Consider the following 27610-nt stretch of genomic DNA (forward strand, 5'->3'; position numbering starts at 1 on the left):
CATAACAAATTCCATCAAATTTAAGTTTTAACTCTTAGTTATGCCCCTAGTCAAGTCTGCAGGTATACAAATACGATATATATTTATCTTTCATAAATTGCTTATGGTAATATTTCAAGCAGTGTTTTATTGTCAAAATAGTTTTTTTTTAATATACACAATCTTGTATAGGCTACAGTTTAAGCACATTCTATGTCGTTGTTATAATAACATCCTTATAAATACATAAGAAAATATAAAAACCCGTAAGGCACTTTATAAGGCACATTCCAAATAACATGGTACATTTGTATTCTATATATACCAAAAACGAGCAGTGTTGTTCTGACAGATAGTTTGGACATATAATGTTGATTTGATCCCGCACTCGTCTGTCAGGAAAGCAGCAATTGCTTACTTTGAAAAGCAGTGTTTTTAAAAGTCTTTTCTTCTTCTCTGTCGTCGTGTCATCACACACGTGGCAGTGGCATTTGTTTGGGGGGGCACAAAACCGAGCTCGCGGTGCCCGACTTCCACGTCAGTCCCGAGCTCGCGTCGCTGTAAACCGAACCGCTCGTGCCCTTACCGCCCCAGCGGCAGCAGCGCGCGCAAAGGGCTCGCCACGAGTCAACAGTTTTACCGGACCACGTCCACGCGCCGGACGTGATCCCAACAAAAAGGCACATGAAGTATTTGAGCATAAACACAGCGTAATCCGGTCTCGGCGCGCTGTGCTCCGGACACGAGCAAGTGTGCGCGATTTCCCACGCCTCGCGATTGTGCTGTTCGTAAAAGTAACACGCGACAATTACAGTGGCAAGAACGGTGTATAGAACTGTGAATATCCCTATCCGAACCATCAGCCTCTCCAGTTTGTCCGTTTTCGTGCCTCCTTGTTTAATGACGCTCCGTATCCGAAACATAGACACGAAACCTGCCAGCAAAAATATCGTTCCGATAAAAAGATAGATCGCTAGTGGCGCGAGCACGAAGCCTCGCAGGTTATCCAAGTTCTGATTGCCCACGTAGCAGATACCCGCGACCGAGTCCCCGTCCACCGAGCTCAGCGCGAGCACAGCGATAGACTTCACGCTCGGGATGAGCCAAGCGGCCAGGTGGAAGTACTGAGAGTATCGCGCGATGGCTTCGTTTCCCCACTTCATTCCCGCTGCGAGGAACCAGGTGAGGGTGAGAATAACCCACCAGAGCGAGCTCGCCATTCCGAAAAAATAGATGAGCAGAAACACGAGCGTGCACAACGCTGGACCCGTGGTCTCGTAGTGGATGTGGTACACCTCGTGGTCTTGGTTGCAAGCGACCCTCTCGTGACCCGCAATGAGTCTGATTATATAGCCCACGGATACGAACATGTAGCAGGTGGACAGGAAAATAATCGGGCGCTCGGGGTATTTGAACCTCTCCATGTCAATTAGGAAGGTGGCAACTGCGGCGAACGTAGATATGAAACACAAAACCGACCAAACTCCGATCCAGAATGTGGCAAAAGTTCTCTCCTCCTGGGAAAGATTTGGGTTGTGGCATGGTATGGCACAATTCGGGATCTGACCCGTTTGCACCCGGTTGTACAAGGGATGGCGGTCGCTTACCGTCACCATAGGCGCCCGACAGTGACACTCACACGAGGATAATCCTGATGATTTGTGTTTACCACCTGGTACGCGTCCATGACCGCTTTTATTTTTCCGGTTGTACGGTTTCCCCAGGCGGTTCGTTGGCTTTGCAATGCCCGATGAGGATGTAGTCATATCCGTCCTGTTGTAGTCCATACACAATGTGGTTGAATCCCCCTGCTCGGGCAGAAGATCGCACCTCATTCGGTCCGGCCACGGGAAACCGTACTGCCTCATCAGCGGCGCGCAACCGGCTTTCGCCCGCTCGCACACGCTCCTGCACGGCGGCAGCGGTTTCTTGTAGTCCTCGAGGCAGATGGGCGTGTACAGGCTGCACAGAAAGAAGCGCAGGTCCGGGGAGCACTGGATCTCCACCAGCGGCCAGAACTGATGCACCTCAAGTCCGGCCTCGTCTTGCGAGTCGTGGTTGAACCGGTTGGGCATGTAGGTGTAGTTGTAGCCGATCCCTCTGCATAAAGGCACCGAAATCTCCTGACAGGTCAGCTCTCGTGCGCACACAGAGCTCCAGAATAGCATGGCACAGAGCGTGAGAGACAGCTCGTGAAACCCTTGCATTGAAGAGTCCATCCTGGGTGACAGTTGCACGCGCCTCCCGGTCCTCTAAATACAGACGGGTGCGCTTGCATGTGAGCAATATCTGTCCGGTTAGAATACAATTATTCTCTCTATTAAATTATTCAGTCTAAACAGATGCATGCGTAAGTCTGATGTATGCACTGTAATGCAATGTTGTAGGCCTACTTAGTGCCTTACCTAAATAAATTGACCTTAAAACAACCTACTGTACCAACAAGCTGACAGAAATGTGGCGGTGCACCTCACGACCAGTTGGTTTTTACTCATAAATTGGCATGACTGTCAAATAGTGGAAAGTCTATGTCTTTATACAGAAGGCAGCTGTGTCACGCCTCCTTCTTTCGCTGCCCAATCGTATAATTTCAGAGGCGTGGCCTCGCTATAGTTTAATCAAGCGTCCCATCTGAAAGCCTTGAGTAAATGTTTGCGCTGCAGACGGTTTGTATGTCTTAAATTATTCTACTTCTGTTTACCTCCCACCCTATGTCCAAACACAGAGTTTGTGCTTGTAAACAAGCCTAATGGCATGTTTAGATTGCTCTTACTCTATCCAGAATGTGTGTCCCCTGAAAAATGTTTCTTACATAGTTGAAGTCACATTTAGGCTACCTTTAAGTAGGCATAATGTGGATTTAAAGGGAGACAAAACGGTTGCTACTTTATAAATGCAAGGGTGGTAGCAATGCGACAAAATATTGTGCATAAATATAAAATGCGATTTTCTTGCCAGTATAACAATAATACCCGAATTCATGATGTTTATTCAATATTTAAAGGAATGTTCCAGATTCAATACACCTTAAGCTCAGTGTACAGCATTTGTGGCACAATACTGGTTACCAAAAACATACATTTTGACTTGCCCCGACTTTTCTTTATAAAAGCAAAAATCTGGGTTCCAGTGAGGCACTTAATGGAAGTGAAAGAGGCCAATACGTAAACGTTATTACGTACTAATACGTACTATTTCAAAAGTACAGCCACGAGACATAAACAATATAGGCCTACGTGTTAACACGAATTTAGTGTGATAAAATCACTTACTAACCTTCTCTGTGTAATATATCAAATTTTACAACATCGTTGCCGTGATGATGTAATGTCAACAACCTAAAACGACTGTAAAAATTATTATTTTAACTTCACAGCTCAAATAATACATGGGTAGAAGAATTAGGGTAGGCCTAAGTGATTTTTTTTAATTATAAGGCCAATCAAAAATGTACCCCATTCACTTCCATTGGATTTTTTTCTTTTAAAAAAGAAGGTATACGAGTCAAAATATTTTTTTTTGTGATAATCAACATTATGCCACAAATGCTATTGATTGAGCTTAACTTGTATTGAACCCAGAATATTTCTTCAAGATATTTATAGACTGGTAATAGAAATGTATTTGGACACATAAGTCAGTCTTAAAAATGCACGAATGCCATTGCATTGGGTAACAAAATATATATAAAAAAGTGGCATTTACTATAAAATGCAATATAGCACAAAACACTTTCAAGCTAAAATGTTTACAAAAATACTGTTTTACATTTTAAAAAATATAGATTTTGATCACGTTAGCCTACATAGTAAATGAGATAATATACACCTGTTTTTTTTTTTTTTTTTTTTTGCAAGGGCACCTGTTTGCACCTGAGGAAAACTTACTAAGAATGCTTTTGCTTTTGACAGTGACCGTAAAGTAAAAAAAAAAAAAAAAAAAAAAAAAAATTCATTTGTTTGCTAATGACACTAATCAATTTGATATTTTGTTATATAATGCAATGCATTTCGTGGATTTCAAGTGTAAGGTCCAACTACTTTTTGGGAGCCATTGGGCATGCATTCCCATGAACTGAAACAACAGCTTGTATTGAGACACGCTCGGCTTCTCCTCCATTGCGTGAAGTTAAATGCGCTCTTGTTGGCTGCGCGCGCGGGGGGAGCAGGGGCTGTCGCGCGCTGAGAGCTTCTTGTTCACTCTAATTGCACCGCTGATGTTCCGTTTAGCGCCTCAGCGTGATGCCCAGGCGGGTGGAAATTACCATACAACCCTGGAGAAGCAGGGTGGTATATGCACGGATGCATTGGATTTTCTGCCTGCATATGATATAACTAAGTGCGCGTTTCAACGTTAATTTATTTCTGCAAAAGTGATCCAAGTCCAAATCAAATGTAATTCGGGCAAGAAGAAGGTTAAATGTTTTGCTTAAACAGTTTTAGGGGTGCATTAAGTTTACTTTTGAGCCAACTTTTCAAAACTTTAATATGAAAAGTCGATCAGATTTTCATGCCAATCGCTGTTTTGTAGTAAATTGTCGTACAGTTGCACTTAATACACTTAGTCTAAAACTTTCCATATACTCCATCTGTTTGTGCCTCTACCTGTGGAGGTTAATATTTTTTTTTATTTTTCTTCTATTTATCCTGCTCATTACAACTGTATCATCTACATCATCGTAGTGGTGAGTTTTGCATGGGCAAGCACCACTCACATTTTGTTCAGAAAATGTCAAAAATCTTGTTCTGTGTAAATGGTACATTATGTGAAATGTTCAGCATATGTGGCATGTTTACTGTTGCATTGGTCCCAATGCAAGTGAATGGTGACGAGACCTTTGAAGCTCTAAAAAATACATTTAAAAAAGTATCCCTAGTGGTTTAATCAATGTTTTCAGAAGATATATGATAGGTGTGGGCTTTATATATATATATATATATATATATATATACACACACACACACACACACACACACACACACACACTTTCATCTTAACTTTCACATTTTGAAAGTGAAAGTGGAGATTTATGGTAAAAAAACATTTACTGAAATATTTATCTGTTTCTCACCCACACCTATCATATTGCTTCATGGATTAAAACACTGGAGTCATATGGATTACTTTTATGTAGCATTTATGTTAATTCTGGAGCTTCAAAATATCTGGCCACCATTCACTTCCATTGGGACCAACAGAGATTCTTCCAAAAATCTTTGTTTGTGTACTGCAGAAGAGAGTAAGTCATCTGGGATGGCATGAAGATGAGCAAATTATGTGATCATTTTCATTTTTGAGTGACCTATCCCTTCAAGAGTAAACTACCAATAAGTGTATAAGTGTAACTTCCTTGCTAATAAACACACATTCTGATTCACAAGATTTCCATTTTTGTCTTTTGACAGACTTCTCCTTAATGTGTAGGCACCCACAGTGAGAGAGAGATTGAGTGTTTGTGTCTGTGAAGCATAAATGAGCCGGTATTGATTAACACTGATAGACTTACAACCCAACTTATTCTCCCTCTCTCTCTCTCTCTCTCTCTCTCTCTCTCTCTCTCTCTCTCTCTCTCTCTCTCTCTCTCTCTCTCTCTCTCTCTCTCTCTCTCTCTCTCTCTCTCTCTCTCTCTCTCTCTCTCTCTCTGTCTCTTGTGTAATGATAAGACTTTAAGTCTGGATTTCCCAGAATTCCACATCAGAAGCAAATTAAACTGGATTCATTTTCCACTTACATTTTCCAATCTCTTTTTCAGAGACAAAAATCAGATCATGTTTCCTGCCTGAAACACACACACAGGAAGCTTTTAATGGATAAACCGCATACAGGTGCTTGTGCTTACTATTTACAGACTCAAGACAGTCTTTTTCCACCTGCCATCACATAATCACTTGGAAATGACCGATTGGACAGGATTTAAGAATTCCGAAAAACATCACATTACCTAAAATTGCTTTGATAGATTTTTTGTTTTCATAGAATAATCTATATTCACCGTCATGAACGACAGTTTCTTTCAAGTTTCTTTGTTCTTTGTTAATAAATAATATAAACTAATCTGGGAGAATAACCACTTGAGGGACCACTTGCCAGTTTAATTTTTAAATTCAGACTCATTCATTCACTTTACCTGTGTTTATATAGAAAATGTTTTCTTAGAAGATTTTAGCGTAAACAGTTTCACTTATCACATCGTGTCATTTGCAATCTATCATTTTACTTCTCATCTTCACACTGAGTGTGTGTGTGTGTGGGGGGTGTCTGGGAATTCTGTGAGTAAAACATATAGTTTTTAATTAGCTGAACATGTTTTTCCACTGTTATTCTTGTACATATAAAAACACAAATAGACTAATTTGACCCCTGAGTAACCATGCTAAATGACCCCAACACAACACATCTATTTTAGACTGTGAAATGGCCATAAATTTCTCACACACACACAACGTTTGGCTCACTTCCACACTCAGCAGCAATAATCCACTGTTATGTTTGCTCCTGTCAAAGTCTTCCTACATCTCTCTCTTCCCCCCTTCCTCCCCAAATGCATTTACCAGATTCCTCACCATGGCAACAAGCCCACCCAGATGGCACCTGGCAGTCTAGTCTGAGACACACACACACACACACACACACACACACACACACACACACACACACACACACACACACACACACACACACACACACACACACACATTGTTATGGTTTCTCTAAACAAAAAGGTTATACATAAACACTGACAACTCCATACGAGAGAAGGAGAGATGGTTTGATGTGAACACTTAAACCATGATTTTTTAATCTTTCTTACTTATTAAGTCTTACCATTCAATCAAAACAATTCTTAAAGGCATAGTTCACTAAAAATGAAAAATCTGTTGTTCCAAGCCCATATGACTCAATCTCAGTCACTATTCACTTTCATTGCATCTTTATTTCCCCTACAAATCAAGTGAATGGTGACCAAGGCTTACATTCTGCCTAACATCTACTTTCATGTTCCACAGAAGAAAGAAAATCATTCAGGTTTGGAACAACATGAGGGTCATTTTTAGGTTATCTATCCTTTAAATTTGCAGTTCCCACACAACATCATACAATAGGGCCCTAAACACATCATGAGAGCCAAAGCTGAGGTGGAATCTTCTTATATGACTTGTCATCCATTCATATAAGGCAAGTAAGGTGTTATCCCACAATTTAATTGTTCTGATCAATTTAATAATGCATATTCTAACACACATTCTGAGATACCAAATTATATTAAATTAATCAACACAATGAGCACAGAGTTGTAACTTAACCACCGTGTTTGTGCTGTACTATGTGTGTACAGGCCTCATCTGGGACCCCATTTTTGTACACCTGCAGAACTCTGCATCCAGACAGCTGAACCCGGTGAACCAGGAGCACAGTTCATCTTCGGCCCACTGAGGCATTTGTGCTAGTCTGAGGAGAGAAATCTGATCAGCCTGGAAACACTGCTCTTGTAGCCCTGAATGTCAAGAGAGAGAAAGCGAGAAGGTGTGTTTGGAATGGAATACTTGTATACTTCTTACTGCAAAATGTGCAGTACGTGCTGCATACTATATACTATTTTTAAAAGTACTATGCAATATAGAACGATAAGTGTTTCAACAACAACAAAAACGTTGCCAATATAAAATGTCTGCAATGACATGACATTTGAAATCATTGGACTGTTCTCTGCTTTTGACATCAAAATGTATACAGGCATGCATGCAACACTTGCGCATTTTGAATAAGCTGTTAAATATGCCGGTAAATGTGTTTACTTGCAATGCTAAATTAGGGTAATGGAACAAAAATGTAAGCGTACCAATTGGTTTTTGCTTAAACCATTAATGTCTTTACTTGATAAAAGAACAGTTTTTGGCATTTACATGACCTTACATGTTTTTGTCTTATTAAACATAATAAGTGTAAGAACATGCATCTAAACATGCTCAGTGTCACCGCATAACATAACTACTGTGCATAATACCCCCCCCCCCCAACATTTTTTTTTTATCAAATCGAATAAGGAGTCAAAAGAGATGTTAAAAACAGTTGATGCAAAAATGCATGTGGTTCATTCGTCACACTGGAAATATAAAGTTAAGTCAAACCCGTTGCATCCACGTTTGCTCTGTTTGCATATTGTGCAAATATAGACGCATATTTGGCAACGGTTATCTAGCAAAGGACCTGTAAAAGGTCCATGGAGAAATTCCATGGAGAAAATTTGCATGCTGAGCTCAGAGCTCAGCTCTCATGAAATCATGAAAAGGTGTTGGAAATATTATCATTGCTAGTACACACAGATCAAACAGGGCTGAAATGAGCTGAATAGTGGGTCTGTTAGTTGATGCATAATATGAAAAAATAATGATGAATATAATTGTGATGTTCCGAACTTGAGCAATGTTTCAAACTTCCTACACTCAAAACAAAGATGTATGCATCATGCTAAATTAATACCTGTAATTACATTACATTAAAATTACATAATGAATAAATTACAAAATATAAATAATTGCATAAATTACATAAATAAACAATTACAAAACAAACTAATTACTGCATTCACAGTTTGTATTAATAATTAATACATAAATCACAGAATTTGGTAATACATTACACAATTATTGTTGCATTCACAGTTAATCTCTTATTCAAGCATTTATTGTGCCTATGCATTGTGTGTGTGAGTATGGGTGGAAGCTGTCTCTTTGTCATTAATTCTCTTGTATATAGTTCCTCCACTCTAGAATTGAAAGACGTACTGAAAGTATTGCTCTTGTTTTCCTTTTGTGTATTTAGTGTTCTTTCCTTCCTCTCAATGACTTTTTTCTCTTTTTGTCTGTCCAGTCCTCCTCCCCCTCTCTCCCTCTCTGTCATTCTCATGTCTGTTTAGTTTTTCTTCTCCTATTCATCTGTGGCTTAAGACCTCTGTCTCCCAGACTCCTTGAGGCACTCTCCTCTCTCCTCCCCCTCTATTCTGTGTCTCCCTTTTCCTCTTCCTGCATTCCCCTTCTCCTTCCCCTTTCCTCTTGTCCTGGTCTCAAAGGACATAATTAAGCTCCAAATTCAGACAGACACATTTATGCCTCCACAATAGCCTGTTCTCTGCCTCTTTCTCTCTCAGTCTCTTTCTTTCTCTCTCTCCCCTTCTCCCATTCTAAAGCCTGTTAAATGGCATGGAATAAGAATCTGTGAATGTGTCTGCGTAATTAGAGCAATAAACATCTTCTATCATTATTAACCCCTCCAGAAGAGAGACAAAGAAAATTAATTGTATAATTTGAATACATCACTATGTAGCCCAGTAAGACACAGTAATGTGTTGAGGAACTTTCAAAAATGTCTCTTAGCAGAGCAGTTTGTGCTCTGCAGACAGTGCAATAACTATTTATCTACACAGCTTTCTGAAATGCTAATTTTCTTTATTTAATACGGAGTATAATCTACAGTCAGCAGAATGTTCTCGCAAAATAAACCTTTTTAGGGTGGTACAACATCACCTTATCAGTGTTGATTGTGCGATAATGACTGGCTGACTGTACATTGTATCTTTATTCAGCATGTATAAGGTTTTGGTAAACAATACTATCAGGACTGCCATTCATTTTTCTTATTGTCGATGAGTTGGTTCTTTCATCATACCGGAAGGTCAAGTTGAGTTCATTTTACTGATTCAGTAGTCCATGCACTGTGCTCAAGCTTCATACTGCACATAGTGGCAAACATAGCAGGTCTTCCACACACACATAAAACATTGTTCATCTCCTAACAAGGCCACATGTTAAGGTCTGGGTAGATTAGATGGTAGCAAACAATCAGTTCTCATAGTCAATGTGCTGAATATAGGAGAAGTGGGCAGGAGTAAAGACCTGAGCAACTTTGATCAGGAAAAAATTGTTATGGCCAGATGACTGGGTCAGAGCACCTCTGAAATGGCAAGGCTTGTGGGGTACTTCCGGTCAGCAGTCATGATTATATACTGACAGTGGTCAGAGGATTGACAAACCGGCATCAGGGTGTTGTGCGCCCGAGGCTCATCAATGCGTGAGGGCAGCGAAGGCTATCCGGTCCGAACTGACAGAAGATCTACTGTGGCACAAGTTACAGAAAATTGTAATGATAGTTACGGGAGGAATGTGTCACAACCCACAGTGTATCGCACCCAGCTGTGTATTGGGCTGCGTAGCCGCAGACCAGTCAGAGTGCCCATGATAATCCCTGTCCATTGAAAGCACCTACACTGGGCATGTGAGCATCGGAACTAGACCTTGGAGCAGTGGAAGATAGTCGCCTGGTCCGATAAGTCCTCATTTACCTGGGGAAGAGATGGCACCAGGATGCACCTTGGGAAGATGAAAAGCTGGTGGAGGGAGTAAGACGCTATGAGCAATGTTCTGCTGGGAAACCAGCCATTCATGTGGATGTCAATTTGACATGTGCCACCTAAACATCGTTGCAGACCAGGTACAGACCTTCATGGCAATTTTCCCTAATGGAAGTGGTCTCTTACTGCAGGGTATAGTGCCCTGTCACACTACACACATTGTTAGGGAATGGTTTGAGGAATATGATCAAGAGTTCAAGATGTTGCCCTGGCCTTCAAATTCCCCAGATCTCAATACGATTGAGCAACTTGAAGGATTTGCTGCTAATGTCTGGTTACCAGATAGCACAGGACACCTCCTGGGGTCTTGTACAGTCCATGTCATGGTGGGTTGTTGCTGTTTTGGTGGCACGCGGAGGACCAACAGCATATTAGGCAGGTGGTCATAATGTTTTTGGCTCATTAGTGTATTCTTCTAAAATAGCTCAAGTAGTTTAAAGGCACTTCCTATTTAATAATAATACAAATAATAATTTATGTGTTTGTTTCTTCAACTCTTGCTTCTGTTCTAGCTACTATTGGAATTTGGGAGTGTGAATCTGCAGATATTGTTGACTTTTGTATGACCGATTGCTTGTTCTATTCCTGATTTGTAAGTCGCATTGGATAAAAGCATCTGCTAAATGACTAAATGAAAAAGTTAGAATGCCATTTCGAACAAACCCAACCTTGACCTGAGGAATGATATTGATTACTTTGGCATGTAGTCCCATGCATGTGGACTCCTGAGAAATCGTTTGCATAGACTGACTGATTATTTGGCTACCTTTGATGATCCACAGTTCCCTGATTACATAAAACCATAAACATTGGCATAGCATTATATGGTTTTATATGGTTATTGTTGGCAACACATCCTTTAATGTAAATTTTTAATGTCTTCAGTTTTATTGATTGATCACAAAAAGTCATTTGAAGATCTAACAAGCATTGGATTGTTTTTGGGCAACAGTGAGTAAATTCTCACTGGCGCTGTGCCCAGAAACACATAGTGTCCTTGAGATGGTCTCTGTTAAATTTGTGTGCACTATAGGCTCTGTATATAGCTTTATATTATATATGCTTGTTTTAATATGTGTCAAGTTTCTGCATTCAAGCTGATTTGTGCATTTAATAATCCCTAATGGTACTAACATCCTTCATCAAACTCAACTTTGTTTGTTAATCTAAGAACGTCTTAAACACCTATCAGGATGACATGCTTTCAACTACTGCCAACATTAATATAGTATTTGGTGAAGGTGTCTATTAAGATCTGAAGGTGTGAATTACTGAGAAGAGCAGAACATCTTTTCACACAGGGCGTATGTCCTCTGTTTATGCCGGACATGGTAATGTAATACTGTATTTAGGGAAAACTAAACATCGAAAAGGTCAGTCCAAACATACGCAAACCCTGATTCACCCCCCACACATTTTAGAGCAAACCACTCCAGCAATTTCCCACTTGAATTTGCATTATATAATCACTTTTAAATGGACTAAAACTAAATTTTTCGAAATCTCACGTAATTTTACATGAAATCGGAAATCTGACATGTCCTGCCTTGTGACATGATATTTTCTCTTAAAATCCATTTCAACTGCATGTTGCTTTTTAAAAAATGTATTATACATGCAGCTTTTTATGATATAATTAATTGAGATATTACATTAAATATTTGTACTTTTAAAGTTAAATTTTCACACTGCAGGGCCATTTAAAAAGAACAGTTGAAGGCATAAAGATTTTCAAAAATGTTGACCAAATTACAGTAAAAAAATGTTGACCAGTTGCTGGACATTGACAATGCAATAGTACATTCATGAATTTGAACCTACAATCTTGATAATAGATAACAGTCCATTATGCAAGGATACATTATGCATCAACTACCCAATTATAAGAGCTGATAAAACATTTAAAGGCATTAGAATAATGTAATTAACCTATTATGTGAATGGCATGGTTTTTATGTTTGTTTAAGCATTTGATTGAATGAAGACTTTTAAGGTGGTACACCCTGATGTATTGGCCAAGAGAGTTGTGTATTCAAGACTCACTAACCCTCTGTGTGGTCTGTGTTTGTGTGTGTTTGAGGGGCGAGGGTTGATTCAAACTGACCAACACTAATTTACGTTGTCAGGATTCTAAACACACATAATGAGATTCACCTCCCCCTTAATGACGCTGATAATCACTGTATGACAGCCACCTCACACTAATTGTCAGCAGATGTGTGTGTATTTGTAAAGCTGTATTGTGTTGGTAATTAGGACTAATGTTAACCTAATAGTTAACTAAGAGACAGGCAAGCTTTATCTAGCACTTGTATAATACAAACACACACTCACACATTTGTAAAACTGCAGCCCATTCGAAATGGGTGTGTTTACTTGTTGATAAAGGTTGCAGTGGAATGTCTGGTAACACTTTCTATGAAGCCTATATATATATATATATATATATATATATATATATATATATATATATATATATATATATATATATATATATATATATATATAAGGCATTGTAATTACACTATTATGTTTTAGTAATGTCTCATTATACAACTTATAATATGTTATAACTTCTCATAAATAATTGTAACTTCAATTATAATACATTATGATAATTATATATTCATAGTTGTACCATAGATTATAATGCATTATAAACAGAAGCAATAATATATATATATATATATATATATATATATATATATATATATATATATATATATATATATATATATATATATACAGTATAGTACACATGCAGAAAATATAAAATAACACACATTCAATACATTAAATATTACAAAATAAACACTTGTAAAGCTATAGAGTGAAAATATATCAGAAAGTGTAATTATGTAATTATGTTGATCACACATATGGCTAATCTTATTGGGAGTAAACCCAAAAATAACAATAAAAAAAAATTACTGATTTTATACCGGACTCTATTCAATAAACATTAATGTTTGTGCATCTTATTTGGGCAATTATTTTATAAATACCTTCCATTCTATAAGTTTGACTTGTAATATATTGTATGTAACAAGTTTATGTTATAGCTGTTTATAAGAAGATATTATTACTTAAAGCAGGCAAAGACCACTTATAATATGATCATGTCATAAAGCCTTTTGACTGTTTACACTATGCTGCTTTTGCATAACAGCACTTATACAATTAAGTTTATTAACTTCTGCTGCATTAAAATTGGATGTTGCTTGAGTTACAATTCATTATACTCTTAAGTATTGAAGTCTTATAATGTATTATAACTGCAGTTATAATTATTTATGAGAAGTTATATATAACTTTTTATAAGATGCATTATGAGACATTATGAATGCAGTATTGTGCATTTATAATGCCTTTACAATGCATTATATATAGGGGTTTCATAGAAAGTGTTACCGAATGTTTTTCTAAAATATTTGAATTCATAATTTTAATGATAAAACATTCTGTTGTCTCTAAGGTATAATTTTTTCTCAAAGAAATGGTGGTGGTGGTGTGTGGAGTGGTGGTGGTGTAGTGGGCTAAAGCACATAACTGTTAATCAGAAGGTTGCTGGTTCGATCCCCATGGCCACCACCATTGTGTCCTTGAGCAAGGCACTAACTCCAGGTTGTTCCGGGGGGATTGTCCCTGTAATAATTGCACTGTAAGTCGCTTTGGATAAAAACGTCTGCCAAATGCATAAATGTAAATGTAAATTAAAACCACTAAATCTAAATATTGATAATGCAATTGTTTACTTTTAAGACATTGCCGAAATTCTGTATATTCCTGAATAATGCAGATTTGCGGGCACACTGTATATTGTAGTATATTGTAAACTCCTGTTCTGCACAGCATGTTCTGTATGTTCAGTAAATGTATTAATGCCCCAGTGTTAACTGTTAATTTCCCCACCCAAGTGGATAAAGATTGCTGTACTAATGGTACTGTACATGTCTCAAAAAAAGGTTTTGATTTATACAAAATCTTAAAGGTCAATTTACTAACTTTCTCATTCGGTAGTTAATCAAATGCAAAATTATGGGAGGAAGTCAACCAATTATTTTACTGAAATCTTGATTTCTGTTTTTCAAGATATACATTAAAGTCTTAGAGTTGCATGTTGGGTTTGGTCACAAAAAAGGAGGTCACATGTAGAAGAATGTCTGATATAAATGGAATAGTTCACCCAAAAATGAAAATTATCTCATAATTTACTCATGCCATCCCAGATGTGTATGACTTTCTTTCTTCTGCTGAACACAAATAAAGATTTTTAGAAAAATAGCTCAGCATTGTTGGTCCATACAATTCAATTGAATGGTGGCCAGGGGCCGGTTGCACCAGCTGTACATAAGTTACATCTTAGCGTAGTTGTGGCGTAAATGGGTACTAAGTCTCAATTTTCGCGCTACTAAATATTTGAGTGCTGCACCATTAATCTTAGTTAGAATGTAACCCTACATATAAACTATATATTTACGGAAGACTCTGACCAGGAATTTTAAGACCTCAATGAGTTCATGTTTTGGTTGACAGGCTTCAGTCTTTTCAACATATATGATGATGTTGGCATTTACACTCATTTACATTTATGGAAGAAAACTTTATGTGAAAAACTAAAGCATGAACCCGATCTAAAGGTGCACTTTCCTGTGTATGATGCACGGTGTCATGTTTCAACATATACGAAATATCCACAATATTAAAATGAATAAATGTCTATTTTTCCAGCCTGTGGTATTTATATTTATTTATTTATTGCCCCTAATTCATTTCAGATACAGTTATTGAATATTGTTATTTATAGTGCACAGGCTAAATATACCAATAATGAAATCTTGTTTTATTAAGTTTCATATTTCAGTGGGGATATCATTTATTACAGCTGACAGTTACATGAGCAAACAAGGGTTGTACATTAACCGTAACAAGATAAAAACTAAAATTCATGGCATTTTAACACTTCCGTGTACAAATTTGAAGGGTGCTTATTGGATCAGTACAAGTAAACGTCATGTTATTTGACTACGCATTACTTTACGGAGAGATTACAACCTACTATTTAAGTCTTGCCTTAAGAATAGTTGATGCAACCAAATTAAGCACTGATTAAGCTCTTGTGTCTCAACTAAAGTGAGACTTTACACACAGCTGGTCATAGGCGGAAATCGCAGGGGGGTCAGGACCCCCCCTATCTGAGGGTTGTCCCCCCCTAAAATATCATTAAAATATGTATATTGTAAATAATATAATGATATATTCTTAAAATAATTGTTTAAGAAATAAAATAATACAAATGCAAACAGGGCAACAACAAAAAAAACCTTGGTGTCCCCTTCAAAAATTGCTCTTGAGAATTGTTATGTTTATTGTCCCCCACAACATTTTGATGAAATTTTCGCCCCTGCAGCTGGTGCAACCCTACCCTGAAATCTGATGGTCCAAAAAGCATATAAAGACAGCATAAAAGCAATCCATATGACTCCAATGGTTAAATCTATGTCTTCAGAAGTGATTTGTTAGATGTGGGAAGAAAAAAAAAAAAACTGATCAATATTAAAGTCCCTTTTTACTATGATTGTCCACTTTTACATTCTCTTTTTTTTTTTTTTTACTTTTCGTGCATATGAAGAGAATTTATAGTAAAGAAAAGGACTTAAATATTGATCTGTTTCCTATTGACACCTATCATATAGCTTCTGAAGATATGGATTAATATTGGAGTAATGTTGATTACTTTTATGCTGCCTATATGTGCTTTTTGGAGCTTCAAAATGTTGGCACTCTGCTTGCATTGCATGGACCAAAATGGATGAGATATTCTTCTAAAATCTTAATTTGTGTTCTGCTGAAGAAAGATAGTCATGCACTTCCAGGATAGCATAGAGTGAGTTAATGATGAGAGAATTTTCATTTCATCTATTCCTTTAAATACCATGGTACCAAAATACCACGATGCTGCCATCATGGTTGTGTCGAAAAATGGTTATACTATGGCACTTTTCTGTAAGTGGACTCTCTAATTATATTCCCCTTTTAGCATTAAAATCTGTTTAAAAGAGCTTATGGATCAAGGTGGGTTGTGCAGGAGGCAAAAATAACTTGTGATGAATTTCTACATCTAATCCATCAAGTTCCAACACAAAGGCAGGAAAAAGATCAAGATATGGAGAGAACATTTATAAGAAAAGTAACATCTCAGAAAATAACGACTGGTGTCCGTGTCCAGCTGTAACTGACAGGTGTGTTTTGTAAATAACGCTTCTTGTGATATGTTGTGTATCCTTTCTGAAATACATGAACTCTTTCCTGTTGATATATTAAAACTACATTTACCATTTCGAACAAACACACCTGCTCTTTTTATCTCTGTCCTTTAGGGGTTGTACAACTGAGGTCATCAATGTGTCCATTCACAAACATGTTTGTGCCAAGTCTCACATGGGTCTGCGGCAAAACGTATCAAGATTGAGAGACAAAAATATATGTCTGTAAAAAAAGGGTATATAAATGTATTGTATTTAATCTTGTGTTTAATGTTATCATCTGTGAGATAATTTTAAAGTTGTGCTATAAAGTTCAGAGGTCATGGTTAAATGTAAAGACATATTTTGCAAGCAAAGCAAATGAGGCGAGAACAGGGCAAGTTTTGCTGACATCTCATTTTGTCAGTGAAGATAAAGTTGAATTTGAAAATGACACTAGGATAGCAATGGACTAGCCAAAGCAAAACTACACTTACTGCAGGCAATACTCTTGACAACATTTACTCAAAATCTTCTGCTTTCAAGAGACTTAAATAACAGATTAAATCACACTTTCAGATCACCTTTCAATTATTAATAATTTTTTTTTATTATTACAAAAATTCCCAATGCACTCTAGGTCCTTGTGGTGGCATAGTGGCATAGCATACTCTCCTCAATCCAGGTGGTGGAGGACGAATCTCAGTTGCCTCCACGTCTGAGACAGTCAATCCATGCATCTTATTACATGGCTTGTTGAGCACGTTACTGTGGAGACATAGGACATGTGGAGGCTTCACGCTATTCTCTGTGGCATCCATGCACAACTCACCACACGCCCCACCAAGACCGAACCACATTATAGTGACCACAAGGAGGTTACCCCATGTGACTCTACACTCCCTAGCAACTGGGCCAATTTGCTTGCTTAGGAGACCTGGCTGGAGTCACTCAGCACACCCTAGATTCAAACTCGTGACTCCAGGGGTAGTAGTCAGCGTCCTTACTCACTGAGCTACCCAGGCCCCTCGACTAAGCCACATTTTAGACCCAGCAGAGAACCCTACATCACCAGCTCAGACTCCCTTGTCTACCTCTGGTCTCGACTGCATTATGGAAGCATTGCACAGTCTTGGTGCATCACAGGAACGGCATTATCGGATTTTAACCAGTCATGAGGTGGTAATTAATAGTCACCATCTGTAAATAAGGCTTGTGTTTATTGTCACTCTAATCTCTCTGTATTAAATCTCTACCTCTGTACTTTGAGGCATATGCATACTCAGCACCCTTGCCTGAGCCAATCAGCATCCAGAAACCTTGACGCTGTGATCTCCCCCGCCCTAACAGGGACAGTTGTTCATTTCAGCGGGACACAGAGATGGATGCTGAAGTTACAGTGGCATTATAACTGTTTATAAATCACTTTTTGGATGAAGTGTTGTGCGTGAATGCAAAGTAAGTTTGCAATCCTTAATTATATAGGCAATGTAAAGTTAATTCGCTCATGCAGATAAGTTATCATGCCCGTGATGTAACAATATCTATATGTATGACCACATTCATAAAAAGCGAGCCTGTAACCCTCTTGTTTGTATGTTTGTATACATATAATATTATAACTTTAATATTATCAGTGTTAGTTACACTTGTTGATATTGTTACACGTTATGTTCCTATTTGAAGCAAAGTTTGCTGTACTTCTCTATATTTAATGGGAGAATTGTTGTAAACAATTTGCTACATGGATGTGCCCTAATAGCCCAGATAGAGTGGCACCATACAAGCTTTGCAGCGCTTACAAGGTGTCATGTTACAGCTGCGCGCTGCGTATTATATAGAAGTTACAGCCTGCGTTACATTTGCTTTCTGTTTTTGCTAAGAATGTTCATGTTTAATTATTAATCTTATTTTATTGTGCTACATTATTGCCAGTATGTTTAATTGTTGTAAATCATTATAATGATTATGTACATTTAAGTTTATATTACTGTTTTTAATTTAGAGAAAACCAGAGCCACACAAAGCAGTCTGTTGAGTGTTTACAATAAATGGGTTATTCCCCAAAAAGAAGTGCAGCCTTTGGTGGGTCATCACCCTGAGCCGACAACTTGTCTATGGTTAAGAGCTACTAACAGCCAACCATTTTTTCGCCATCAGATGCTTGGGTAAAATTCATGGAGTTTTACAAGTTTTGTCATCATCTCCACCCACAAACCCAGAAGCCCCATCTTCAGCAGCAGACATCTCTTCCTCCTTACACACCATGTCCGCGAAGGGGTGGAGGAGCTGTTGCTTGGGGGTATGCGACGAGAAGGAGGGCGTGGTCGGGCCATGAGGATGCACGCCCGGTTCTGAGTTGCCCAATCAGCGGTAAAGAGATAAAGGAGGAACCGGGGATGCAAATGACACACACAGGGCTGTGTGTGTTTCGACATATGTTGTTATGTTTCAGTTTAGCGTTTATGTGAAATAAAAATCTTGTTGAATGTGCATCAGGTTCCCACTTCCCCCTTTCCCAAACAAGTAGAGATACATTACAGCTCGGAAGATTCAAGAATGGACTATCGGAGCGCATCAAGGATGATTTTGTTTCCAGTGGAACTACAGGGGGCCTGGAGTTTGTAATTGCCCATGTCATTTGTCTCAGTAACCGTTTGTGCGAACGACGCAATGAACGCCAATGGGTAACAACACTTCCCATGGGCCATTTATTCCCGCTTCAGTGTCCGATACCCCAGAACCCATGCAGCTTGGAGGAGCTAGACTCTCTCAGACAGAGCATGACCACCATATGAGAGAAAGATGCTGCTTATACTGTGGTCAGCCCGGCACTTCTGAGCCAATTGCCCTGAACTTTGAGTGCTTTGACGGAAATTACACAACTTCCCAAGTCACATGACACCACTGTGTTCCTGCCCATATCTATATCTTGGGGAGATCATTCACACACCTTGGGCTCAGGAGCAGCCGGCAACATTATCTTTAGCCCTTCGCCTGAAGATTCCCCTCGCATCTCTCACTACAACTATTACTATTATTGCTTTGTATGGATGGCCATTGGGCAAAGGCAACATTGAGAGACCATCAGGAGGAGGTGTCTTTTCTTCTTATCCAGTCTCCTGATTTCCCTGTGGCTCTTGGATCTCCCTGGCTAAACAAGAGTAATCCCCACACTGATTGGACCACTGGTTCAGAACTAGAATCCCTCTCCCAACCTTATGAACCGCCAGTCTCCAGAATTATCCCTAGTTCCTCTCGAGTACCTTGATCTTAAGGAAGTTTTCAGAAAGAGCCTTGCAACCACTCTGCCTCCTCACCTACCATTTAACTGCGCTATTGACTTGCTGCCTAGGACCAGCCTTCCCTGGGGAAGAATTTTCTCCCTGTCTTCTCATGAAAATGCAGCTATGAATGCTTATATCCAGGATGCCTTGGCCTCTGTGTTGATTCAACCATCTACATCTCCAGCAGGGGCAGTGTTTTTATGTCCTTGCATTGACTACAGAGGTCTCAACAATTACTGTCCACAAACGTTACCCTCTTCCACAAATGCAGTCCGCTGTTGTTAGAGAACGCTACCATTTTCACCAAATAGGACTTGTAGGGGGTGTATTAAATGAGATGCCTACAACTTAGTCAGAGTCTGGGAAGGGGATGAATGGATGATTGTGTTTAATACCCCTACTGGCCACTATGAATACCTGGTCATGCCCTTCAGCCTCACCATCGCCCCAGCAGTGTTCCAAGCTCTCATCAATGATTTCCTCAGAGAAATGCTAAATAAATTTGTCTTCATTTACTTGGATGACATTAAAAAAAAATTCCCTCTGTTGTTGTTTTTTTATTTAGTGAGGCAAATTTTTGGGAAATTTTGTTAAATAAACAGCTTTTATAAAGTCCAATGATGGTCATTAATGATAAATGCGTCCTCAAGTCATGACTTTTTAGGCAGTACTTTGGCTGTAACAGCATTTGTTTTTATGAATTATTAACTAATGGTTTGCAAAGATATTATTATGTTATGACTTTACTTGTTGAGGCACATGACGATTAACTCGTCATTAAGTAATTTTTGTAATTCACACATGAATTTTCAGTAATAATGCAGTAATTAAGCATGTATTAATGCATATTAGTGTACCCGTATTTGGTAGAAGTTCAAATACATGGCTTCAGCTCATTGTGGTAATAAACACATTAATTAACACTATTAGTTCATATAATAAGTTGTTAGGGAATTAATCCATGATGACACATTTCATTAATGGCAATTAATTTATGAATTAATATATTAATCAGACAGACTCCAGTTGCTGATGTGTCAATCATTAATGAATGGCTTAGCTAATCATGAGTCATACATTAACTCAATATTATCTGTGAATTAGTTAAGCATGAATTAATGCTTATTAATGCACCCGTATTGTAAAGTGTTACCGACATTTTAGTATATATTGTAGTTTGGCAGTGTAAATAAAGTCTATGCTTTATATACTGTTGTTGTTTATTGACTAACATTAATATATACACATCAAATATATATACTATACATTCACATTATAGTGCTTTTTTATTTATTACAACATTTTAAAATTATCGAATACCTTTATTCAGTCTGGGTGTTATGAATAACATTGTCCTATGTGCATTTCCAGTTTAAATGTATCTGAATCGATTGTGTTATAAATATAATTGACACGTGTACATATAACTGACACGTCTAAATAAATGAGCTAAGACCCACAAGTGTTTTTATTCCTGCTCTCCCCCTTCACTGCTGGATGTCTTTGGTGAAATTAAGGCCTGTCATTTAAAGGAATATTCCAAGTTCAACAAGTTAGGCTCAAATGTGTGTCATTTGTGGCATAATATTGATTACCACAGAAATCAGTTTTGACTTGTCCCTCCTTTTCTTTAGCAAATGCAAAAATCAAGGTAACAGTGAGGCACTTACAATGGAAGTGAATGGGGGCCAATTTTTAAATGTTAAAATACTCACTGTTTCTAAAGTTTAGCCATAAGACATAAACAATATGCATGTTAACATGATTTGAGTGTGATAAAATCCCTTAATAACCTTCTCTGTGTAGAATAAATTTTACAACTTTGTTGCCATTATGATGTAATGTTAACAAACCATAAAATGACTGTAAAAATGACAATTTAAACAATGTTACTGCTCAAATAATACATGATTTTTAACAGAAGTATTAATGTAAGTGCTTTTATAAAATGATAAGCTTCACTGTCATTGTAAGTGCTTCATTGTAACCTAATTGTATTCCTTTTTCAAAGAAAAGGAGGGATGTCAAAATCATTTTTTGTGGTAAATGTTGTTGATTGACCTTAACTTGTATTGGAACTGGAATATTCCTTTAAAATTTTAAACTTTACTGAAAGAAAAAGAAAATTTTGGCTCTGGTAATTAAACTGCTGTATCACCTGTATTTCAAGATTTATAAATAGAAACGTCTATTAGAAATGTACTACTGATAAAAGCGGAACTAGATGCTACGCTGATTTAGCGCTTTGGGAACGTCTTTAGGAGTGACCAGCTGTGAATATGTGTGCAACACGTCAATGAAATTGACAAAATTTATAGCCTCCGCCGGTGACATCATCAGGATGCACCGGTAAAGGGGTTATAAATTGATGCGCCACAGGTGCATCGTCAGGTATTTTGTCTGAAGAGTAGTCCTGGGGCATCTTCAGTGCGGCAATGAAGCGCAGCATCTCGTTCCGCTTTTATCAGGGAACAGGGGTTACAGTTATGTAACCCAAGACATTCCCTATCAAAAAGCTACACTTTGATGCTGCGCTGATTTAGAGCTTTGGGAACGAGAATACCCATGCCGCCACACTGTGGACATCCGGACCCCTTACGGTTATGTAGTTGTGCTCACAAGAGCACGAGAGGTCTCAGGCATGAGCTTGGGATGTGAACTCAAGGACATAAGAGCCCGGAGTAGCATGAACATCCAAACTATAGAAACTTATGAATGTATGCAGAGAGGACCAGCCTGCCGCATTACAAACATGTTGCAGAGGGACAGCTTTAGAGGAGGCGACCCCTCTGGTAGAGTGAGCTTGACTGCGCACCTCTTAGGCCAGGGCAATAGCATCCCTCACCCAATGTGACATGTTTTTCTTGGTGGCGGCCACCCCTTTGTTACGACCCCCATGACAAACAAATAGTTGCCATGAATTACGGCACTGGCTAGTGTGGTGGACATAAGTCTGAAGGGCGCGGACTGGACACAGTCCGTGAAGTCTTTCCTGCTCCGGTGTTCAAGGTTCAAAGGGACTAGTGCTAAGTCCCATGAAGGGATCCTGGTCCTAGCATGACGTTTCAAATGCATTGCTCCGCGAACGAAGCGAGCGAGCAGGGGATGTCTCCGCAATGGCATCCCATCAATCAAGGCGTGGCAAGCCGATAGAGCGGCCACATAAACCCTGAGAGTGGCAGGGCATGTACCTGCTGATAATGTTTCCTGCAGAAAGTCCAGAACTGAAGTAATCTGGCAGTTAACTGGATCTGCATTATGTGCACTGCACCATCTTTCAAAGACACCCCATTTATTGGCATAACTTCTTCTAGTAGAGGGAGCCCTAGCACTTAGAATGGTCTCGATAATTTCAGGTGAAAGCCCAGTGTCCCTCAGTTGGTACCCTTCATGGGCCAAACATGAAGGTTCCACAGCTCGGGCCGGGGATGTAATATTGTCCCTTGCGTCTGGGACAGTAGATCCCTCCTGTCCGGAATCACCAAAGGTGAGCCATCGAGGAGAGACATTATTCCTGAGAACCATACCCTGTTCGGCCAACGCGGCGCTATCAGTCAGAGGCAAGACCCTTGCTGGCGAACTCTGGCCAAGATTCCCGGGAGCAGATAAACCGGAAGAAACGCATACAGGCGCATTCTGGGCCATGTATGTGCCATCACGTCCAGACCTAGGGTGACTCAGAGAGAAGTAAAGGGGACATTGCGCTGTCTGTTGCGAGGGAAAGAGGTCCGCTTCCACTCTGTAAAATCTCAACCAGATTTGTTCCACAACCACAAGGTGGAGTTTCCACTCCCCCGTCGGTATGTTCAGTCTGGACAGTAAATCTGCTCCCACATTCAGGCATCCAGGGATATAAACTTCTTTGATTGACAGGAGCTTGCCCTGGGCCCAAAGGAGAATCTGCCGTGCCAGTCTGTTGAGCTGGTGTGAACGTAGACCTCCTTGATGGTTTATGTAAGAGACTACTGCTGTGTTGTCCCCACGCACCAGGACATGACAGCCTCTCAAATACTGGAGGAAGTATTTCAGAGACAGAAATACCGCCATCAACTCGAGGTAGTTGATGTGCCAATCGAGCTGATGACCCTCCCATTCCCTTTGAGCTGGACGACAACTTAAGACCGCATCCCAGCCCGTCAGGGAGGCATCTGTCGTTAGCAATTTGTGATGGCAAGACGCACCTAGAGTGGGACCCAAATTGAGGAACCGTTGTCTGAACCACATAGAAAGGGTACGAAGCGCATGGCACGTAACCCTTATCTGCCTTAGGGAACTGGCCCTTGGATGAAATCCCCTGGTACATGTTGAGCCATAAGTGTCTGTCAGTGCTGACCAAGGCAGCCATAGAGCCGTCTGCTTGGTCATGAGGAGAGACAGATCTGTGGCTCAACGACGCTCTTAGAATGCCTCTTTATCGACCGTGGTGCCCGCACTCAGGTCCTTCAACAGGTCAGCCTGGTATGCCTGTAACACTGCCATAGTGTGCAGGGCAGCACCAGCCTGACCTGCTGCCTGATAAGCCTTCCCCACAAGCATAGAGGTGGTCCTGCACGGCTTTGTTGGGAGAGTAGATCTTTTTAGCGATGATGCCGAGCTAGGCGAGAGATAACCCCCAAGTGTCTCTTTTACCATCGGCATCACTGAATACCCCGTGCCTCAGCACCCACGATAGTCGAATATGTCGACATCGAGGACATGAAGATACAGGAAGTATAAGGTTTCATCAAAGAAGGGAAGGGACTGATGAGGCATTCCCTTCCCTTGGCCACTAGACAGAAATCTGTCCTCCAGTTTGGAGCACTTGGATGTCTCTTGATCGCGTGGCCAGTCTAATTGAAGCCTGGCCACCGTACATGTAACCACCTCGAGTAATTCCTCCGTCGCTTTTTTATCATGCAGAATGCTCAGAGGTGGGTAGCTCGAAGTCCGCAGAGTCAAGAGATTCATGGTCCTCCTCATGAACCGAAGAGGCGCCGGAGCGCACTTCAGAATCACGGGAGGGACCAGCTGGATCTGGGGAGAGAGCGAGCGATAGGGACAGTCCTATCTCTCGCTCATCGGCCAGATCCATACGAGAGCCCCGCGATGTAAGAGTGGGAGCTGTCTCTCGGAAGCAAAACGAGTGCAAAGCATTTTGACTGAGAACAGATTGCAATGCACGCACCCGCCCCACCCCAACGCAAGACCAGCATGCTCTTCCCCCAAACACACAAAACAAAACTGGTGTGTGTCCCTCTCACCCAAAGAGCGTAAACATGGGAACACACACCGCTTGCTTTGTTTATCTGTCATTCTTTTTCTTCTTCTTTTTTTAAAGAGAAAAGAGAAAGAGAAAGGTTTCTGCGCACTGCCTAACAATTCTAACTCCTAACAGAGGAAAGTAGAAAGTTCTGACAGTCAAGAAGCACAACACACACAGAATGATCTGAAGACTAAAGATCTGACGATGCACCGGTGGCACATCTATTTATAGCCCCTTTACCGACGCATCCTGATGATGTCACCGGTGGAGGCTATAAATGGTCAAGCGCCCGTCCGGGAGAGGAAATCGGTAAGGGCGCTTACACCTGAGCTAAATTATGCCTAACACCTGTCTCTGATTCCAGTGAGCACAAGCAGAGCGGCGTAAAAGCAGACACAGAGCCTCCAGTCGAGAGAGAGAACCCATCAAGCCAACCCAATGCGCTTGTGTACTGTTGTGTAACATTGGTAAACTGTCAAAGACAAAAACGGCAATTAAAGCCTTACCTTTATTTCGTAACCTCCACACATATTCACAGCTGGTCACTCCTAAAGACGTTCCCAAAGTGCTAAATCAGCACAGCATCAAAGTGTGGCTTTTTGATAGGGAACAAAATGTTCACCAATTTTTGCCACATCCCACAGTGCTGAACACTGAAGGTAAATATGATTTTGGTCACAAACATGGCGGCATGGTCCTGCAGTGATGTCACACGGTGGACTACTGTTCTAGGATGATAACATAGTACAGACCAATCCTATTGTTTACAAACATTTCTGTGCATGCGCAGTGCGTGGTGGCAGAAAACCAATAGGCTGTTGTGTTAGATTTTAAAGATTAGACTATTAAAAGTACAACAAAAAACATCATAAATACACAAATAATCTTAGCTATAAAATTATTACAATGATATGAGTAAATAACAAACCTGTAAAAATGTTTTATATAACGCTTTATATGTTTGCTTCAAAGCAGTGAGTTAAAATGATCTCCTCAGTCCAGTCAGCTCTGTTTGATGCTTGAAGCCACAGCTGTCTACGAGACCGGGGAGGAGACAGCAGAAGACTGGAGAGAGAGTCATACTTGAGCCACCTGTGTGTACGTGTATGTGTGCAGAGTGTGTTGCTGAAAAGCAACAAGATTAACCTACAAATAAAGAACTGTTTCATTGGAAGGCATTACGCCATTTCCTGCTTCCTCCTTTCCCGGAAATAATGATTTTTTTACAGTTCATCATGGCAACGATGCTGTAAAATTAGATAACTTTTACACATAATGGGTTAGTAAGCGATTTTGTCACACTAAAATAATGTTAGCATGCATATTGATTACGTCTTGAGGCTATACTTTTGAAACTTCCGTATTTTAACGTTTATGGATCGGTAACCTTGAGGGAAGAGTCAAAAAAAAAAATGTGTGGTCAGTAAAGTTGCACTCAGTAACTTTTCTCTTTGTTGTCGTCTTGGACTTACACAGACACCTAGCATCTTGGATGCAACTGTCACGAACCCCGCTCCTCTGCCCCATCTCCGCGTTCGTGAGCACGCACACATGCACTCCGCGAGCGTGCTCGCTTCTCGCTTCCTGCTTCCTCGCTCCGCCCCCTTGAGCTCGTACGCTCTGTTTCCTCCCTCGCGAGCTCACACGCTCGTTCTGCTATTACGAGCTCTAGCTCGTAAACTCTCTCCCCCCTCTGACTCACATGCTGGCTTCTCACGCGCTTCCAATCTGCCAGAACATTATGACCACTTGCACTCACGCGCTTCCAATCCCCACACATTAGTTGCACCTGCACTCGTCTCGTCACCTGTCATTGTTTACACCTGCACTCGCCCCTATAAATACACTATCCTTCCGTTTGTTTCCTGTTGGTTATTGTATTGTATTGTGTTTAGTTTCCCGTACCTTTGCCCCTGCTAGTCCCGTCTAGTTTTGCCCCTGCTAGTCCCGTCTAGTTTTGCCCCTGCTAGTCTCATCTAGTCTTGACCTCCCTACTCGTCACCTCTTAGCTTGCCAACTCGTTCCCCTGTCCGCGTTCCCACTTGTCCCTAGTTGTTAACTGTTTTCCCGTCCTCGCCCTCTTTGTACTTTGATTCCCCGGCTTTTTACCCTACGCTTCCCACGACTACTCTTCCCTGGATTTGCCCCTTGTTTGTACCTTCGCCTGCTTTTATTTACAATAAAGCAGTTTTTCATCGTTGTGACTGTCTCTACTTGTGTGTGTGTGTGTCGGGTTACAGAATAACCAACCTCACCGAAGACAGTCACAATGCGTCGCGCTGAGGATTCGCGCGGCTCACTAGAGCGGAGGAACACGTCACATTCAGCGCGAGGAGCTACGGTGTGGAAGCATGAACGCTCGCTCACAGCCCAGGGCCAGCAGGTACGTGCGATTTTTGATTTTTGTCACCCTGCGTCACCTGTGTCTGCCCCTGAGCCCGTTTATGCT

General features: G+C 40.1%; 2 protein-coding genes across 2 annotated transcripts in view; both read right to left on the reverse strand.

Annotated features, from left to right (window-relative positions):
• Positions 1–27610, reverse strand: part of LOC127648630 (uncharacterized) — a 138844-nt gene that overhangs the window by 95129 nt on the left and 16105 nt on the right. The window lies entirely within an intron of this gene.
• On the reverse strand, positions 122–2464 carry fzd8b (frizzled class receptor 8b). The gene has a single exon (XM_052133326.1). The coding sequence runs from the start codon at positions 2196–2198 to the stop codon at positions 450–452; it is 1749 nt and encodes a 582-aa protein (XP_051989286.1). The 5' UTR covers positions 2199–2464; the 3' UTR covers positions 122–449.

Source organism: Xyrauchen texanus, chromosome 9 (assembly GCF_025860055.1).
Source record: "Xyrauchen texanus isolate HMW12.3.18 chromosome 9, RBS_HiC_50CHRs, whole genome shotgun sequence".
Classification (NCBI taxonomy): domain Eukaryota; kingdom Metazoa; phylum Chordata; class Actinopteri; order Cypriniformes; family Catostomidae; genus Xyrauchen; species Xyrauchen texanus.

What these genes read in the sequence shown, in the direction of transcription:
- fzd8b (XM_052133326.1), bottom strand. Translation starts at nt 2,198, where the DNA reads ATGGACTCTTCAATGCAAGGGTTTCACGAGCTGTCTCTCACGCTCTGT.